At 45.9% G+C, this 19,515-nt stretch overlaps 1 protein-coding gene across 1 annotated transcript; it reads left to right on the top strand.

Moving 5' to 3' along the window:
* Window positions 1–248: 248 nt before the first annotated feature.
* On the top strand, window positions 249–16,049 carry RPS16 (ribosomal protein S16). Its single transcript, XM_029597120.1, has 6 exons — window positions 249–383; window positions 482–533; window positions 8,161–8,262; window positions 14,789–14,885; window positions 15,430–15,477; window positions 15,851–16,049. Exons 2-6 carry the CDS (start codon window positions 486–488, stop codon window positions 15,994–15,996), a joined length of 441 nt encoding a protein of 146 aa, XP_029452980.1. The 5' UTR covers window positions 249–383; window positions 482–485; the 3' UTR covers window positions 15,997–16,049.
* The last annotated feature ends 3,466 nt before the right edge of the window (window positions 16,050–19,515 follow it).

The raw sequence follows: 19,515 nt of genomic DNA, 5'->3' as shown, positions 1-19,515 counted from the left end.
CAGAGCCTGCAACCACTGATACTGACCAATCCCTTTGCACACTCTCCCTCCAAATGACATCTCGGACCGGATGTAGCGATTGACCCAGGCACAGGCCCTGACCGGGGAAAAGTACATCCGGTCTTGCCCGAATTGAATTACGGGTGCGCATTCCCGCCACAAATCATAGATGCACCGCCGGCTCCCATCAGAATACTCTGTGCGCGCGCCCGCCCGTACGGGAGCTTCCGGCCCCGGCTAGGAACTTCTGAAAGAGAGGGGAGGCGGCTCGGGTTCCTGCGCCTGCGTCGCGCTTCAGGGACGTTGTAGACGTCAGCACGCCGGCTCTTGTCGTTCAGTTCCGGAGACCCTTTTCGGCCTTTTCCTGCTTGCTCCGCTGAGAGGTAAGCGGCGGCCGTGGCTCTTGTAGCGAACGCAAAACAAAAAAAAAAGACCTTCGCACTTTTCCTAATGGCTGCTCTTCTCTTTGTCTCCCTCGCAGGAAGATGCCGACCAAGGGGCCCCTGCAGTCTGTCCAGGTTTTCGGGCGTAAGGTGGGTGTTGCTCGGGACACGTGTAAGGCGGCCTGCGTGCGCCGGGTTTTAACGGAGAAAGCAAGGCAGCGGGCTGCGGCCCTGGCCCTGGCCCTGGCCCTTCCTCCCGCAGGCTGTGGAGAGGAAGCATTTCCCCTTCCTTACCGGGTTATGTTTTTCCGCATGGGAGGCCAGGCTGTGCTGTCTTGGTCCGCGACTTCCTCCCCATTTTGGGGTAGCCACGGTGGTAATGGCACCCCTGTTCCCCCTGTTCCGGGGGTTTTGATCAAGGTTCCGGATCGTGTTTCGACACCCGGGGCATTTTTCCGCGTGCTGTGTCGGGAGGGTGAGGGCATTCTTTTATTTGTCCTGGAGTTTTGCATGTACTTTAGTTGCTTATTGGCATTTCTGTGAACAAAAAAAGCTTGGTGGTCCTATTTAGGCTAGTTAGATACGTAGTATATTTGTACATGATTTTTTTTCTTTCACGTTTTTAAATCGTTCCTATCTTCATTTAGATGATCATGGTGTGGATGGACTGGATTAGCTAACCTTTCAAGCATTTGCATTGTGTGAATGTTTCTCCCGATCTTTCCTGCATTAAGAGCTGCTCATGTCTTGTTTGAATTAGAATAGGCTGGTGAATCAGAACTAAACTGCACTGTCTTGTGCCCAGATTTAGCATGGAAGGTTTCCAGTTCAGTTTTTGGGAGATGCTTGTATAGCCTTCTAAACAAAAGCTTACTTTTTATGTGTCATCAAAAAACAATTATAATTGGGTAGAATCTTTTGTGGCCATGGTATATAACAGAGTGGAGATGAGAACACCAGATTTCAGGCCTTCAGACTCTAGCTTTGTGGTCTGATTATTAGACCATAGGTAATTACAATAAGCAAATTGTACTGGTTGTGTGTTTTCCTATGTCAGATTCCAAACCCGAGTTTGTGGACTTAAGAGAGTTGGGTAGTTTTCCTTGATGGTGATAGTCATTGTTGCTATACATACTCAATGGGTTCATTTGTTAATAGTTAAGTTGTGACTAACTTTCCATGTTTTCTCATTAAGAAGTTATGGCTGGGGAAAAATATCTTTGATGTAAAAGGTATTCAATATATTTTGCTTGGGGTTAATTTTTAAATTAAAGGGCTAATGCAGTAAGCTGATGCATATGCCAAAAATAATTATAACTTCCAAAGCAATAAGCTAATGGCATGTTAATACACTGAGTTTTAAAAATTATGCTCACAAACCTGAAAACGTGCATTTAAAAATAAATATTATGCATACAAACATTTTTGTTAAAACAAAATCCATGTCTAAAAATGCTATGTGCACAACAGCATGTTTTCTATGCATACAATACTGTATGCATGCACAATTTTGTGCACATAAAGTTTTTGATGTGCACAAAGTATATTTTCCGTGTATAAAATCCTGACTGAAGATTTCTGCCCTGAAAATCCAGCTTCCACCTATAGGCTAACAGTCTTGGACACTTAACTTTTAGTCTGAGATGGAGTAAAGTTCCAGTGCTAGGAAAACATAAATTTAAGTTGGTGCACCCCTCTGCTTTTTTTTGGGGGGGGGGAGGGGAGGGGAGAGACAGCTAATGTCATTCGAAGTTTTACTGTAAACCGATCAGATGTTTTATGAAGTTCGGTATATAAAAGCCACAAATAAATAAATAAATCATTAGCTTGGGGTTTGCATGAGAGGATGCTAAGCTGTATGCACATTATACTGGATATATTTATTTTGTGTGCAAAACTCCTCACTGCATTGGCAGTAAACTTTGTTTAAAAAAAAAAACGTGCGCACAAATGTTAAAGTGCATGTTCTACCCAGCATAGAAACATAAAAATGACGGCAGAAGAAGACCAAATGGCCCATCCAGTCTGCCCAGCAAGCTTTCACACTTATTTTTCTCATACTTATCTGTTACTCTGACCGCTGAGGTCAGGGCCCTTATTGGTAACTTTTTGGTTCTCATTTCCTTCCACCCCTGCCATTGATGTAGAGAGCAGTGCTGGAGCTGCATCAAAGTGAAGTAACAAGCCTAATTGGTTTGGGGTAGTAACCGCTGCAATAAGCAAGCTACTCCCACGCAATTTAGTCCCTGTTGTCTGAATATAAATCCTCTTTTCTTCAATCCCCCCTGCCATTGAAGCAGTGAGCTGTGCTGGATATGTATTCCAAGTGAAGTGTCAGGCTTGATTGGTTCCGGGTAGTAACCGCCGCAGCATATCTTATTATATCTACTCCTAAGTATGTAGTATGCTGATCTTTATAGTCAAATATGCTTCTTAGCTGAGGGTTTATGGTCAGAGATAAACACTATACATATTGCCAGGGATAATCAACAGTTATGTAAAAGTGAGCATACAATAAATAGATACTCAGAATAATTCTTTGCATGTTAGCAGGTGGTCCTGGTCCAGTGTGCTGATAAGACCACTAGTGACCTTTAGGAAAGATTTTCTTTCCCTGAATTTCATTGTGAATGAGTGTCTTTCCTGTAACCTGGCCAATCCCTGTTGCTTACTGAATGCCCACTAAGGATGACTTTTATAGTGTCTTATAACATGAGGAAGCAATACATGTTCATAGTTTTCTTGTTATAGCATTGGGAGCAAATGCCAGCTCCTTTATTCAGAAGAATCGGCATTAAATTTAATATGATTCAAACCTATCCTAATAAAAAAAATAGTCTAATTTATTGATTTGTAAACTGTCTTTCCAGAAATATCTGCCTCATTTGAACATTTACAAAACAAGAGTGTTCATCAACAGGCACAACTTGTAAGAAGAAACCAAACCATAATATCATAAAACATATAACAATCAAGAGAAGAAAATATAATTGCAGAGCCCCATACAAATAACTACCTAGGAAAATCATAACCTAAAAAAAACAAAATCAAGTGATAAAACAGTATAAATCAATTGAATCTCTAACAATCAGGACAATACCGTAAAGCACACTTGGCTGAGCGCGCCATTTAACCTGCAATTGGCTGTACTTTTTTGATGCACGTTTATTACCCCTTATACAGTAAGGGGTTTAACTTGTTATATGTAACTTCCGCTTCTAGTGAATTGTTCTTGTTTAAGTTATACCATTTGTTACATGTAAACCGATCTGATATGAAATTTTTCATGAAGGTCGGTATAGAAAAGTGTTAAATAAAATAAACATGTTGAAAACAAGCGGCCAACCCCCCCCCCCCCCCAAAAAAAACCCAAAACAAAACCAAAACTTAATAGCGCTCATCACATGCAAATGCATGTTGATGAGGTTATTAAGGTTTAAAAAAAAAATAAATCTGCCTGCTGGTCAGCAGTTAGCAAAATGGATGCTCAATTTTACCAGGATCCGTTTTCCTAACAGATGCCGGTAAAATAGAGCATCTGTTGTTGGACCTGCTGACAACCACCTCTACCGCTAATAAGGAGGCACAAGGGATACCTCCTTATTAGCGCACCATTTCATTTAAATACAGAATTACATGCACAGGAGAGGTGCCTGAGTGGGCGCTCAATGGGGAGTGCCCGCTCTCCTGCATTTTTTTTTACTGTATCAGCCAGAATGATTTTAATACTGTCCTTGTCGCCACCGCTTTCACAGGGAGCCTGTTCATGCATCCACCACAGACTCTATAAACAAATATTTTATCAGGATTATCCCAGGTTCTAACCCTTTTCTCCTTCATCCCATGACATCTTGTTCTAGAGCCTCCTTTCTGTTGAAAGAAGCCTGCCTCCTGTGCATTTTTTCCCTGGAGTTATTCATTTTATTTTATCATATTTGATATCTTATCTAACCATTCTGAGAACTGCAAAGCCATAGAAGTGGTAAAAAAAATATATATGTAATAGACAAAACAAATCAAAGCTAAAAACTTAACAGGTATTTAAAAATTCATAAAAATTGATTCTAAAAATAAGATGCAGTTCACTTGGCTCCAACTCTCTCCCCCCCCCCCCCCCCCCCCAATAAATATACATCTCCAACAAACAAACATCAAAACTCCTAAGTGCTTTCAGGAGAAGCAAAGGCTTAGACAAACCACCAGGCTTTTAAATGTTTTCCAAATGCCAGATTTCCTTCAGTGCAAATGTCCAGTGGGACTGTATACCATCCCTTAGGGTTGATGATACTAAATGCTGATCTTCACATCAATGCCAGATTCACATTCTGAAAGTGAAGGCACCCTCAACAAACCTTCAGATCGATACTGTAACGTGCGGTTGAAGATTTCCTGTCTGTAACGTGCTGTGAGCGCACAATTCGGACGCATAAGGCGATCCAGCGATACAGTCTCCAGTTTCACGCGTCCTTAGCGCTTCTTAAAACAGACGCATAACCCTTTCCGCACCCAGCATGTATATGATATGTAAATGAACGAATTAGCTGTATAATGAAGGAATTAGCTATTCCCCTCCGATACTGTGACGCGCGCTCAGATTATCTCCTTTGTAACCCGCTATTTTGCCGCGTCCTTAACCTGTTAGTTTACCGCCTACCCTCTACTTGGTGTTAGTGTGGTGGTCGAAAATTAAAACGGGAATAAAGTGTAAAAAATGGGGGTAAAACCAAAGGGAGTAAAGTGTAAAAAACCATGGACGACCTCCATATTAACATTGCAGCGTAAGTTGTTTATATATATGTATAAATACCTGTCACTTTCCTGTCACTTTCCGAATCCCCCAGGCGTGCGGTCATCGAGGCGGCGGCGGGAGCCGGCGGGCGGATGGGCGCCCGTTTATCCAGGCGGCGGTGGGAGCCGGCGAGCGGGTGGGCGCGCGTTGGAACCAGGCGGCGGTGGGAGCCGGCGGGCGGGTGGGCGCGCGTGCGTTGGATCCAGGCGGCAGCCGGTGGGCGGGTGGGCGCGCGCGCGTTGGATCCAGGCGGGAGCCGGCGGGCGGGTGGGCGGGCGCGCGCGTTGGATCCAGGCGGGAGCCGGCGGGCAGGTGGGTGGGGCGCGCGTTGGATCCAGGCGGCGGCAGGAGCCGGCGGGCGTGCGTTGGATCCAGGCGGGAGCCGGCGAGCGGGTGGGCGCGCGTTGGATCCAGGCGGGAGCCGGCGGGCGGGTGGGCGCGTGTTCGATCCAGGCCGGAGCAGGCGGGTGGGCGTGCATTCATCCAGGCAGAGGGAGCCGGTGGCGAAAGCGGCCTCCGGCTCCCTCTGCCTGGATGAATGCACGCCCACCCAGCCGTGGCCTGGATCGAACACGCGCCCACCCGCCCGCCGGCTCCCGCAGCCGCCTGGATCCAACGCGCGCCCACCCGCCCGCCGGCTCCCGCAGCCGCCTGGATCCAACGCGCGCCCACCCTCCCGCCGGCTCCCGCCTGGATCCAACGCACGCTCGCCGGCTCCTGCCGCCGCCTGGATCCAACGCGCACCCACCCGCTTGCTGGCTCCCGCCTGGATCCAACGCGCGCGCGCGCGCCCACCCGCCCACCGGCTCCCGCCTGGATCCAACGCGCGCCCGCCCACCCACCCGCCGGCTCCTGCCGCCGCCTGGATCCAACGCGCGCCCACCCGCTCGCCGGCTCCTGCCGCTGCCTGGATCCAACGCGCGCCCGCCGCCGCCTGGATCCAACGCCTGCCCGCCGGCTCCCACCGCTGCCGCCGCCTGGATGACCGCACGCCTGGGGGATTCGGAAAGTGACAGGTATTTATACATATATATAAACAACTTACGCTGCAATGTTAATATGGAGGTCGTCCATGGTTTTTTACACTTTACTCCCTTTGGTTTTACCCCCATTTTTTACACTTTATTCCCGTTTTAATTTTTGCCCTGCGCCTTGCTTCGGGAGGGGGGGGGGAACCATCCACTTCCTGGTGCCTGTCATTTCAAATGACATTTGAAATAACAGGTACCAGCGCACCCAGGATACTGTATAGGCGCTGTATTAGCACCTATACAGTAAAATGGGTTGCGCGGGCCTAACGCGCCGCGGCATGCATTTGCATGCAATTTGAAGAGAGTATCGAGCGGTAGGTGAAGAGAACTGTGCGTGCGGGGAACGAGGGTGCGCCCGGCACTGCCGCACTGTTTCTACCGTGGCCTTAGAGTATCGATCTGCTTGTTGGGAAGAATGTTTCTAATAGGAGTGCACAGAATAAATGGGCTTAAAATATACAGGGTCCCCTGTCATTCAAACATTGTTTTAAGCTTGGGAAACAAATGTTGTGTTAATTTTTTTATTGTTGTTTTTATGTATGTAAAACTAGCTTGTTGTGAAGTCTTTTGAAAATTGAGGTTTACCTCATTTTCTTGATTTCTGTGATCCTACTCCAGCCCTTCCTCAGTAAATACAGAACAAAAATTTGCTAAGCAATTCTGCTTTCTCTTCCTTGTTATCCTCTGTGTATTCCTCTCTTCACCTTTGACTCTGTCGCAATTTGTACTTCATTTTGTAAAGCTATTTTTCCTTCCATTTGCACCTTTATTCTTCTGACTGCTTTTCCAGATTATTTGAACCTGAGAAATCCATCAGTCATAGAATAGACAGACAGTCCTGGTATATTTGAATTACTTAGCCATAAAATCTCAGATATTCTTGCTTGTTTGCCATCAATGAGCTCAACATTTCCTTAAGGCACTGTTTAAAAAATTCACCAAATCTGATTATCCCCCAAGGAAAGAGATTTGTACATCATCTGCATAAAGATAAGATTGTAACCTATGCTTTCTAATATTCCCAAGAGGTTGGAGATAATCATTAAACAGTGATGAAGAGTGGAGGCCTCTAGATTCCATGCCATGATAGCCAAGGATTTCAGGAGGCTTGGCCAATTCACAACCCTCTGAACAGGGCTGATCCTGGGGACCTGCGTTTGTTCTTCCTTTCCTTCCTCTCCACTGGCCATGGCTTAATCATCCTACCTCCTCCCCTCGCCCTGTGATTATGCTTTTAACCCTCAGGTGGCGAGTAGCTTTCCTTTGCTGTAGCTGCTATCATCTCTGCTGGCTATATTTGAAGTTTGAACATCTCACAAGGCCTGTTTGACTCATATCAGACTGAATTGGTTGTATAAACCTTAACCATCTGAAGATGCACATTATATGTACATAACTTGTGGAATTCATGTTTGTTCTAAATTTTTTTTTTTTGTTACAAAAATGTAGTGTTCACCTGACTGATCACCCTCATTTACCTCCATTTTAAAGGCTTCATTTAACTTTATTTTTTCAAGCTTATCTTTGTCTTAAATTTTAAGTACATATTTAGACATATTCTAGGCTAATTATTTATCTCTCTAAACTGATCCTAGGTTTAATAGAAAGTCTGACCAAATCTTTTTCCCATAGGAATGGCTTTTTAAAAATGATCCTGTGTAGGTTTTTTTTTACTGCATCAAACACATTTACTTCTGTTGTGCATAGTTTACACCAGCACTGCTTTAATTCTGATAAAGAAATACTGTTAGATTCTATCAGAGTTTGTTTTTACAACTAGGGAAGAATTTAGTATAAATGCTATGACTTCATATTTTTTCTTGATTGTGTAGCTATTACCTTCCAGAACGCATTATTCCAGCCACACAAAGCCATTCTGTTTTAAAAACTTTATGATTCTTGCTCTTGTGTTCTTCATATTAGGATTCTAAACTTTTCTCATATTTTCTTTTTTTAGAAAACAGCAACTGCTGTTGCCCACTGCAAGAGGGGAAATGGTCTCATTAAAGTTAATGGAAGACCTCTAGAAATGATTGAGCCCAGAACTCTACAGTACAAAGTAAGAAGGATTTTTTTCCTCCACAAAACAGTAAAATTGACTTCATTGTAAGTGAAGAAAATCCAATGTATTACATCAAGGAAGGACTGAGACCCTGCTAATATCTAAAATGAACCACATGTTTTCCTAGCGTGTAGCCAGATGAACTCAGAACCAGTGGGTTATGTGTTCCTCTGCTAGCAGATGGGAGACGGAGTCAGATTTCAAAGCTGACGTCACCCTAGATATACCCCTGCAGTGACCTCAGCTCCTCAGTATCTCTCCGTCTCCTAGCAGATGCGGACACTGCCCCACACACTAGCACAGTGTTAGGAAAATTACAGCAAGAAGACAAAATTACCTTAAAGAAGACAGAGTCCTGCTCTCCTGCGGTGTTACCTAAGGGTCCCTCCCCCAGTTGAGAATTCCTGAGGTGATTTCCAATATCCTTCAGAGATGTGCCATGGTCCGGTTTCTGGTGTGGACTTAGGCCCCCCCCCCCCCCCCCCCCCGAGTGGTTGAAAGGCAGCGAGTGCATAACCGAGCATGACGGTGAAGGTAACACCCTCTTCCCCCACAGCTGGAGACCGTCGGCACACAATCGGTAAGCGCCGAGACCAGGTAAGCAGAAAACTTTAAATTCAGGTCTCGGTCTCCAGAGTTCGAATTGCCGTACCGATTTCTCCTTCCGGTGAGGTAAAGAGGAAGCACTGACGGGTTGAGCAGCCTTGGTTGGGCTAGGCCTCGATCTGGTGCAAGGGTCTACACACGTGGAGACCCTTGGGGGTGCCATCTTACAGGGGGGGGGGGGTAGTTGGCGCCATCTTCCCTTCTCGACCGGCGGTACGCGTGGGGCAGGGCAGTCGGCCGATGCACCCAAGTTGTGGGCGCCCAGTACGGACGTGCACAACCACGCTTGCAACTACATGCGTGCATTGAAACTCAATTCCTGTGCACCTAGACAGGCAATGACACCTGCATCCAAGAAGGCCAGAAGGCACGCTCTTTGCACAGCCTGCCATATAAGAGCCACGCAGCCTGAACTGGAGTCCTGCCTGGGTCAGCATTGCGAAGAAGCCCAGGGGGGCACCAAAGCCTGGTCCCTCACTGTCTGAAGATGGGACCAGAACTCCTACATACGATAGCTCCCAGGATCTATGCAGCCACGAGATGGCTTCTCCACAAGAAGGCACCTCAGGGGCCCCTACTCAGACTCCCCCTGGGATTAACATGGACCCAGGGACATCGTGGTTAGAAGTTTTCCAAGGGCTGTAAGCCTTTCTTCAGGCGCAATCGGCCCCGGCTGTGTCCCAGGCTCAACCCCTGCTGGAAGTACAAGATCCTCCCGGCTCTACTCGGATGCCTCGAGACATGCCTCGCCTAACCAAGAATTTCCCTGACAGGGACCTGGACACCTCAGATGATGGCGGCTCCCTGGAAGAAGGAGAAATCCCTCCAGGCCTGGAACCATACCGGACCATGCTCCACTTCTTCCACAGGGATGAATTACCAGCCCTTGTTTCCCAGACTCTGAAAACTCTGGTATTCCAGGCACGGACCCTATGGCGGAACCAAAGAAGAACCCCATCTTTGTGTCCCTTTGTAAAGTCTCATGCTACTTCCCAACGATGGAAGCCATCCAGGAACCGATTGACCTGGAGTGGGATGCCCCGGAGGCCAGCTTTTAAGGAAGTCTGGCCTTGGAAGCCTTATACCCTCTGGAACTGGCTACCAAGGAACGCCTGCATTTTCCCAAAGTGGACGCAATGGTCTGCTGTCTCAAAGCGAACAACCATTCCTGTTGAGGGAGGGGCTGCATTGAAGGATACTCAGGATAGACGATTGGAATCCATTCTTAAGCAGACCTTGGACGCAACAGCAATGACACTGCAGGTTGCTTCCTGCTGCGCTCTAGTGGCAAGTTCCTGCTTGCTCCTCTCGTGAGAGGCAAATAACTCTGGAACGTATTCTAGCGAGACGATGGAACCTGCAGCAGCCTTCCTGACGGACGCAAGCTCAGATCTGGTGCGTACTTCAGCCAGAGGAATAGCCTCGGTAGTGGAGGAATTGGTCTGCTGACGTGACCTCTAAAGCAAGTCTCACAAGAATGCCCTTTAAAGGATTTCTCTTATCCAGAAGCGAATTGGAGAAGTTAGCCAGCAAGTGGGGCGAATCTCCAGTGCCTCGGCTACTGGAAGACAGGGGTAAAAGGTCCCTCCGGAAGGTCACGGTCCTTTTGGAATGACAAACCAAGAGAGGTTACAGGCCTGTCGGCAGGCTCCAATCGTGCTCCCCAATGAGAATGGGCCGACCTGTCCACAGGAAGAGGAAGTAGGGGGTCGACTTGCCCTTTTCTACCAGAGATGGGTCGAGATCATGTCTGACAAATTGGTACTAAATGTCACCCTGCCACTCCCACACCAAGAGACTGGCAATGGAAGGCAATATCTCCGGTTCATATGCCCCAACAATATGGGGCACTATTCCATCTATTTTATCATTCCCAAGAATAAAGGATTATTCCGACCCATCTTGGATCTCAAGAATGTCAGCTGTCATCTGCGGATACTACATTTCTGCATGGAGACTCTTCGCTCTGTAATAATGACAGTACAACCCAGAGAATTCCTAACCTCCCTGGACCTCTCCGAAACCTATCTTCACATTTCAGTCCATCAAGATCACCAGCGTTTTCTGCGCTTTGCGATACTGGGTCACCATTACCAGTTCTGAGCGCTACTCTTCGTACTAGCAACCGCCCCCAGAACATTCTCCAAGATTATGGTGGTCTTGGCGGCAACTCTGAAGAAGGAAGGGATCTTGGTTCTCCCTTAGCTGGACGACTGGCTGATCAGGGCAAAATCTTCGGAGGAGAGCCGACAGGTGACCAGCAGAGTCAAGAACCTACTGCAGGAACTCGGTTGGGTCATGAACACGGGCAAGAGCAGTCTGCAGCCCTCTCAGTCTCTAGAGTACCTGGGGCCCGTTTCGACACCAAACAGAACAAAGTCTTCCTCCCTCCCCCGAGGTGAAGAAAGCTAATGGAACAACTATGGAGATTGTTGACCAATGCATGCCCCAAGGTATGGGACTATCTTCAAGTCCTCTGCTTCATGGCAGCAACTTTGGAGGTCATCCCATTGGCAAGGGACCACATGCAACCTCTCCAGCGCTCCTTACTGTCACGCTGGAACCCACTGTCCTAGGACTACTCAATTCGCCTCCAACTACCAGCAGAGATACGTTCTCAGCTTCAGTGGTGGCTACAGGAAGACCACCTGAGCAGAGGAGTAAGCCTATCCCCACCGAACTGGACCTTGCTCACCATGGATGCAAGCCTGCAAGGGTAGGGAGCCCATTGTCAGGAACTGAAGGCCCAGGGACAATGGAGCGAGGAAGAGGCGGGATGGAACATAAACCACCTGGAAGCTTGAACAGTCAGACTAGCCTGCCTGCGATTCAGCCACAGACTCCAAGGCAAAGCGGTTTGAGTAATGTCGGCCAACACTACAACGGTTGCCTACATCAACTGCCAGGGAGGAACCAGGAGCCAGCAGGTGTCTCTGGAGATAGATCCTCTCATGGCATGGATGGAGATAAACCTACAAGGGATCTCGGCCTCCCACATTGCAGGAAAAGGCAGCGTCTCAGCAGAGACAGCCTGGACTCAGGGGAATGGACGCTGTCGACCACAGCTTTCAAACTGGGGCCTCCCAGCCATGGACCTACTAGCCACCTATCTCAGTGCCTAAGTCACCAGGCTCTTCAGCCACAGACGAGAGCCACATTCCCAAAGGATCGCTCTCGTTCAGACCTGGCTGGAGGAAGATTTACTGTACACCTTCCCCCCCCCCCCCCATGGCCACTACTGGGCAAGTTCATCCGCAAGATAGAACATCACAAGGGACTAGTTCTACTAGTGGCCCCGGATTGGCCAAGGCGCCCATGGTACGCAGACATGCAAAGACTCCTTGTGGGGAGCCCTCTGTGCCTACCTCCAGCAGGGCCCGATTCTTCACGAAGATCCATCTCGATTCCCTCTTACGGTCTGGTCCTTGAGGACTTGCCTGAAGAAGCGCGGTTACTCGAAGCTCGTGATTGACACCCTGCTCCATGCGTGCAAGTTCTCAACATCCCTGGCATACATACGGATCTGAAGAATATTGGAAGCTTGGTGTGAGGACCGTGAGATACTCCCTCGGATGGCCAAGATCCCCATGATTCTGAAGTTTCTACAGGACGGTATGAAGAAGGGGTTGTCACTCAACTCCCTCAAGGTCCAAGTAGCCGCTGTCTCCTGCTTCAGAGCCGACGTGACCGGTATCAGTCTATCAGCTCATCTGGATTTGACACGATTCCTAAAAGGGGTTAAGCAACTTCGGCCACCGCTAAAGTGGCTGCTGCCCCTATGGAAGCATCTGGTATTAGACTTCTCAGCGGGGGCTTCCTTCAGACCAATGCGTGGTCTGTCACTACACCTCTTAACATTGAAGACTGTATTCCTGGTTGCAATATGTTCAGCTCGTCACATCTCCAAACTATAAGCTCTATCCTGCCAGGAACCATTCCTTAGTTTCACCCCTGGAACCATACAGCTGCACACCGTCCCCTCCTTCCTACCGGAAGTGGTTTCCGAGTTTCATTTGAACCGGGCCATCTCTGGATTAACATAAGGACTCTGAAGACTCTTGCCTTCTTCACCATTTAAATATCAGCAGACTCCTGGTGCGATACCTGGAAAGATCAGAACGTGTGCGCAAAATGGATCACCTGTTCGTTCTTCACAGCGGGAAGAATCATGGAGAAGCAGCTTTGTGGGCAACAATAGCTCACTGGATCAAGAAAGTAATCAAGTCGGCCTACAAAGAGGCAGGAAAGCCTTTACCACTGCAGGTTAAGGCTCATTCTACTAGGGCCCAGGTGGGCAGAAACCAAACTATCGCCTGCCGAGATCTGTCGGGCGGCAACATGCTTTCTCCAGGTTCTACTGCCTGGATGTTCAGGCCCAAGAAGATGCAGCCTTCGCAAGGGCAGTACTAAGTGGGCCACGGGCAGCCTCCCGCCGTGTCCGGGAGTAGCTTTTGTACATCCCACTGGTCCTGAGTCCATCTGGCTACATGCTAGGAAATGGAGAAATTACTTACCTGATAATTTCATTTTCCTTAGTGTAGACAGATGGATTAATCATCCCACCCAAGGCTGCCCCAGAGAAGGAGGACCCTGTAAAGTGAACATTGAGACTAGCCGTTGCCTACCCCTAGTTCAAGACACCCGCAGTTAGTCTGGTGTTGGCGTTAACGTAGTTGAGTGCACTGGCAGTCTCCAGTTTTGAAACCATTTTAATCAAGTTTGAGAAGTTTAATCAAGTTGTTTATGTAAAGATTATATATCCACAATGGCTTTTTGAGGAGGATACTGAGGAGCTGAGATCACTCCAGGGGTATATCTAGGGTGACATCAGCTTTGAAATCTGACTCTATCTCCCATCTGCTAGCAGAGGAACACATGGACTCAGGACAGATGGTCCTGAGTCCATCTGTCTACACTAAGGAAAACGAAATTCAGGTAAGTAATTTCTCCATTGGATTCAGACAGTAACCAGTGAGGGCCCTGACTTACGGTTTGGGGAAATTGATAAGCATGGGGGTAACCTGCATGCACGGTAGATACTACCATATGCTTGCTGGGCAGACTGGATGGACCATTGAGTCCCTTTCTGCTGTCATTTCTATGTTTCTATGATTTACTAGAAAAGTTACTAAGAATATAAACCACACATACCTAGAGTTTGAAATAAATTACTGAATATACCTTTAAACTTGATTCACCATATTGACCTTAATTCTTCTTGAATTGCCTATCAAGTGACCATCTTTAATAAAGAAATTGCTTAGGCAACAGTAGTTTTAATGAACTTTTTACTGTCCCCTCACTTGCTGCAGCTAAGTGAAATGAGCATATTGAAGATGAAAAATATATCCCCATTTTTTTTTAATTTTTATTCAAACACCCCATTTTTCCCCCTCTTCAGACAGCATCTCCTGGTAATACTGGGTAGCTCACTGACCATGGCCTGGAGGGAAAGTCTGATTCAAAATTAACTCCCTGGTTCTGCTCTTCCGCTAACAGCTTTGTCTTGTGTTTGGGCCATATCAGTGTCTCACTGGCCCTGTCAGAATGGAGGCTTGGACCCAACCCTTCAGGGACACAGTTTGGAAATCATTTACCTGCTCAGCTGCCAACATGCTCATCTGGCTCTAAGTGCAGAAAGCAGTTTGAAGCCTGCTTTCTATTAGTGCTAGGGTCAAAGAATAGTTGTGATTGATGCAAGTCGAGGCACTTTCGGTGGGTTTTTTGTTTGATTTAGAAAAATCTGAATATTGTTGCTTGATACACTTTACTGTATATTCATTTAGCCCTTGACTTAATTTCAGCAGGTGCAATGGTTGGGGAAAAATAGCTGTTCAGCCCCTGTTTAGTACTGAGTACATCCATCAAGATGTTAAAAATACCTTTTTCCTTAAGAAATATTGCATTTTTCTTATAGCTGCTTGAACCAGTTCTTCTCTTGGGCAAGGAACGTTTTGCTGGAGTTGACATCAGAGTCCGTGTTAAGGGTGGTGGTCATGTTGCGCAGGTGTATGGTAAGTGTTATGTTCTTCCCAAATTATAATAGAATAACTGCTGCAAGCTCTGGAGATAGAGCTTTAGTACAAGTAGTAGAGCAGATCTGTGGAAACTGGGGGGTCAGAAGCAAAGGTTTCTGGGAAACATCATAGGTTTGAATCAGGCCGGTTATGTTTTCCTTTCGGTCTGGCGCACATACACAGTGGGAAGATACATGCTGGAAAAATCTGCTTTGGCCTTTTTTTCAGTGTATTTGTCCTTTCTGTATGGGAGATGAGAAGTAAGCTAAAGGCTGAGACGTGCTACTTGACAGGGAATGAGCATAGATATTTACATTGGCTGGTAGTGGAAGTTCTATATATTTCTTAGCAGTTTTATTTAAACTACAGAATAAAGCTGTTAAATGAAATGTAACTGGATCTTTAAAAAAAAAAAAAAATAAAATTTTTTTTTAATCCAAAACCTTCCTGCTGAATCTTGTCTTTTTATTTTGTTGAATTTATAAAGGACTGAATTCAAATGGTGGCTTTCTAATGTGTGTATTTATTTATTTTGTCACAGCTATTCGCCAGGCTATTTCCAAATCATTGGTGGCTTATTATCAAAAGTGTAAGTGATTTCAATGCCTTAGTTGAAATGAATACATTGACTTTTTCCTGGCAGTTTCTTCCTCTGAGTTGGAAGCCCAGTCAGAACCAGGTCTGGAATTCAACACCATGAACTTTCATATGCAGATAATTAGCCCAATCCTTGATAGTGACAGTCCATAGCCAGTGGCCATGCACCCTGCAATTGTGTACTCTCAAATCCAGTTCCTTAGTTTTGCCATTTTGTGATAACTGGGGTGGGCGTTTCCTACCTAGACACGGTATCAGTGCTACCTGTGCATTATTGCACAGAACACTTCCACTGACCCACCAGGCCAGCCCATAAACTGATTTTATATTGAAATGAATTATTATATTTCAACTTTCCCTTCCAGATGTTGATGAAGCTTCCAAGAAAGAGATCAAAGACATCCTAATTCAGTATGACAGGACCTTGCTGGTTGCAGATCCTCGTCGTTGTGAATCCAAGAAATTCGGTGGACCTGGAGCTCGTGCTCGCTATCAGAAGTCTTACCGTTAAATGTTTTGTACATCTGTATTTCCAAATAAATCTGGAGAAAAACTCTAATCTCATCTCTTTTCCTGTCATAAAAAACTTCACATTTGGAAAAAAACATTGATGAATAGTACCCATTTTTTACATTAAATGTATTCACAGTGCATATTCATTTCCTAAGTTGGTGGTGTTAAACATACACTAAATGTATAATTTATTTTAAAGTAGCTATGAGAAAATTAAGAAGCTAAAGCTGGGCAGTAGGCTATGGCCTGTATCTTTTTTGTATGTACTGACAACTGGTTGTGAAAATCTAGCACCCTTACTTATTGCATCTGTTCCATTAATCTGTCCATGTTCTTACTTCAAAACAGTCTCTTGCATTGTTATATATTATACATTCTAAGAAGTTTTTTCTTTTTTTTTGGAACAAATTCCTTAGATAATTTGTTCCATATTGCAATTGTTGGATTGTCTTACCTTCAGATTTGACACTGGAATTATTTTAAACTTCATGACATATTCCTGGTATTTTATACAATATTTAGCTGTTGTGCCAGTAAAAATGTATTTGCCAGTAGAGAATTTGGACTGGAAATGTATAAAAAAAAAAAAGTTCAATACTTGGTAAAAATGAACCAGTAACAATCATGTTTATGGATTTCTTTTTTTTTTTTTTTTTTTTTTTTTTTTTTACTAAAGTTCCATGGAAATCGTTAACTTTTTTTTGCCTTCCTTTCCCTGTTTGTACCCAGATAAGTCCAGACTCCTGGGTTTTGCTTCCCTTCCAGCAGATGGAGACAGTTTCATAGCCACTGCCACATAACCTGGTGTGCCACCTGCAGCTCCTCAGTATCTGTGTCTCCAGCAGATGGAGGAGTTGCAAAACCTGCAGGTTCTGTACCTAAGATTAAAAATAAATAAATAATTAGAAAGAAGAGGATATTTAGGAGCAATAAGAGATTATCCTCACAGGAGGTTGGCAGGGGTTGGGGACCCTAATTTGCTCCCTGATTCATGCTGGAGGTGAAAGCTGGTGCCCCAGTTCCCTCACCTACAAGAGGATTGAAGGAAGCCTCTGTCACCTTTCACTCAGAGAAGTTCTCTGTCAGTTTTTAAGAAAAAAGAAAATCTGGCTGCTTTTTCATTTAGCTCTCCCTGTCAGTGGTGGCAGAGGGAGGTAAGCCATTGAGGGGGCTTCTGTCTTTGCGGCTCTCCCGCTACCTTCTCTTCTGGTATATGCTGTATAGTCGGGGTTGGGCCGAGCCATGCCAGGCGGTGCACAGCTCTTGTTTGTCTAGGGCTAGCCAATGTTCCCGATGCCTCTCTGGTGGGGAGGGTGCATGGGGGAGGGGGAGACACGACTATAGTTGCATCTTCAAGGCAGGGTGGCCCTGGTTTATTCACCAGCTGTGATGCGAGAGACTACCGATCTGTTCCTGCTAAGTGCAGGAATGGTGGCCATCTGCTTCGGAAAGGACGAAGGGTAGGAGATCTGCCAGTGCTGTCGCCAGTGGATTCTATCCTCTGGAGCCCATGAGGGGAGGTCTGAGAGGAATCCAGATATTCTGAAGGGAGATTTTCTTGCTTCTGCACCCTTTTCACCAGTTTATTCCCTTGATGCATGAAGCCTTTATGGCCCAGAAGGCTGCAGAGCGGTACTTCCCCAAGCAGAGGAATTCAGAAGCTCCATGCAGAAAGAGGTCCAAGTTTTTGGGGAGCCACAAGGGTTTAGAGATTCTTTGGTCCAGCTGTGACAGGGGTTGTTGATGGTTGTGTCTGGTGATGGTTCTTCTGACACCATTCCATCCAGGAATGGGCAGGATCTGGATGAGGAAATGAAGTTCCTGGAGTTCTTGGGTGCATGCTTCGATACCAGAGTGGGAAAAGTCTTTCTTACAGAGAAGCATATTATCAAGCTGCAGGCTCAAGTTCTGAACTTATTGGAGACCCGAGTGCCCAGGGTCTGGGATTACTTGCAGGTCCTCTGTTCCACGGCATCTATTTTGGAGTTGGTCCCAAGGGCATTTGCTCATATGAAACCTCTACAGAAAGTATTACTATCCTGGTGGAATCCGATGTCAGAGCAATTTCATCTTCCCCTACAGTTTAGTCAGCCAGGTTCAGTCTTTCGTGGTGGCTTGGCTGGGACCATTTGTGCCGTGGGATGGACCTGGAGAGGCCACAGTGGATGGTAGTGAGTACCGAAGCCGTTCTTTCCGGTTGGGAAGCCATGTGTCTATCGCAGTCTGTGCAAGGCCAATGGTCAGAGGAAGCATCCTGGTGCATCACTTGCTTAGAGACGAGAGCAGTGCAGTTGGCTTTGCAGGAGTTTCTACCTCTCTTGTGCAACTGTCAGATCAGAATTCTGTCAGACAATGTGACGACTGTGGCCTACATCAACTATCAGGGTGGTAGAAGAATTGAGCAGTGGCTCAGGAAACGGGGGTGCTGGGTGGAGCAGCATCTGGCCTTGATAGTGGCTTCTCACATTGTGGGGTCCAATTAATGTGCAAGCAGATTTTCTCAGCTGATATCAATTGGATCCCAGAGAATGGGAGCTATCAGAGGAAGCAATGAGCCTCATTACTTGCTGATGTGGCATGCCCCATATGGATCTGTGTGGATGTCTTACATCATCACATGGAAGCGTTTCATTGAAGATATATTTTTTATATGGCAAGGCTCGAGTGAGATGTTACAGGCATTTTTGGAGGAATTAAATCAGGGAGATCCAAATTTGAAATTTACATATACCTGCAGCACAGAAACAGTTACCTTCTTGGATATGACTGTATATGTAGATAATCAGAAATTAGTAGCAACAGTGCATCGAAAAATCACTGACAGGAACACTTTACTTCACTTTAGTAGTTTTCACCCTAAAAGATTACGAGAGAATATACCCACTGGTCAATTTCTTCGATACAGAAGATTGTGTACATCTGTAGATGAATATAAAATCCAATCTCAGAAATTAAAAGACCGATTTATAGTTTGTGGATATAAGGCATCTTTGGTTAAGAAAGCATATAAAAGAGCCCTATATGCAAATAGGGATAATCTCTTGGTACAAGATGAAAAACATAGTCCCACGAGAGTGGCGTGTATTATACCATATTCCTCTAAAACTAGGGAAATTAAAGATAGTATCCTAAAACATTGGCAAATGCTTGTATCTAACCCTATATTTGGTGAAAACCCTATTTTTGCCATAAAAAAGAGAGAGAATTTGGGGGGATACTTTAAACACCGGAGAGTGAAGGAAGGTGGTGAACAAATGAAGAGACAGACCAGTTGTGGTAAATGTTCTGTTTGCCAACATGTTTTGATGATCAAAGAATTCCAGCATTCTCATTTGAAATATCCGTACCGTTTGTTAGGGACTTTCTCGTGTGAATCTAGGGGGGTGGTGTATGCAATTATATGCCCTTGTGGCTTGATTTACATAGGACAAACTAGTAGAATGATACGGTCCCGAATTATAGAGCATAGAAGCCGGATTAAATTGTTGAGCATTGGGCAGAACAGTTGCATACTATT

This window comes from Rhinatrema bivittatum, chromosome 4 (assembly GCF_901001135.1).
Source record: "Rhinatrema bivittatum chromosome 4, aRhiBiv1.1, whole genome shotgun sequence".
Taxonomy (NCBI): Eukaryota; Metazoa; Chordata; class Amphibia; order Gymnophiona; family Rhinatrematidae; genus Rhinatrema; species Rhinatrema bivittatum.
Note: the sequence above shows the minus strand (reverse complement) of the source record. Positions and strands in the feature narration are given on the sequence as shown.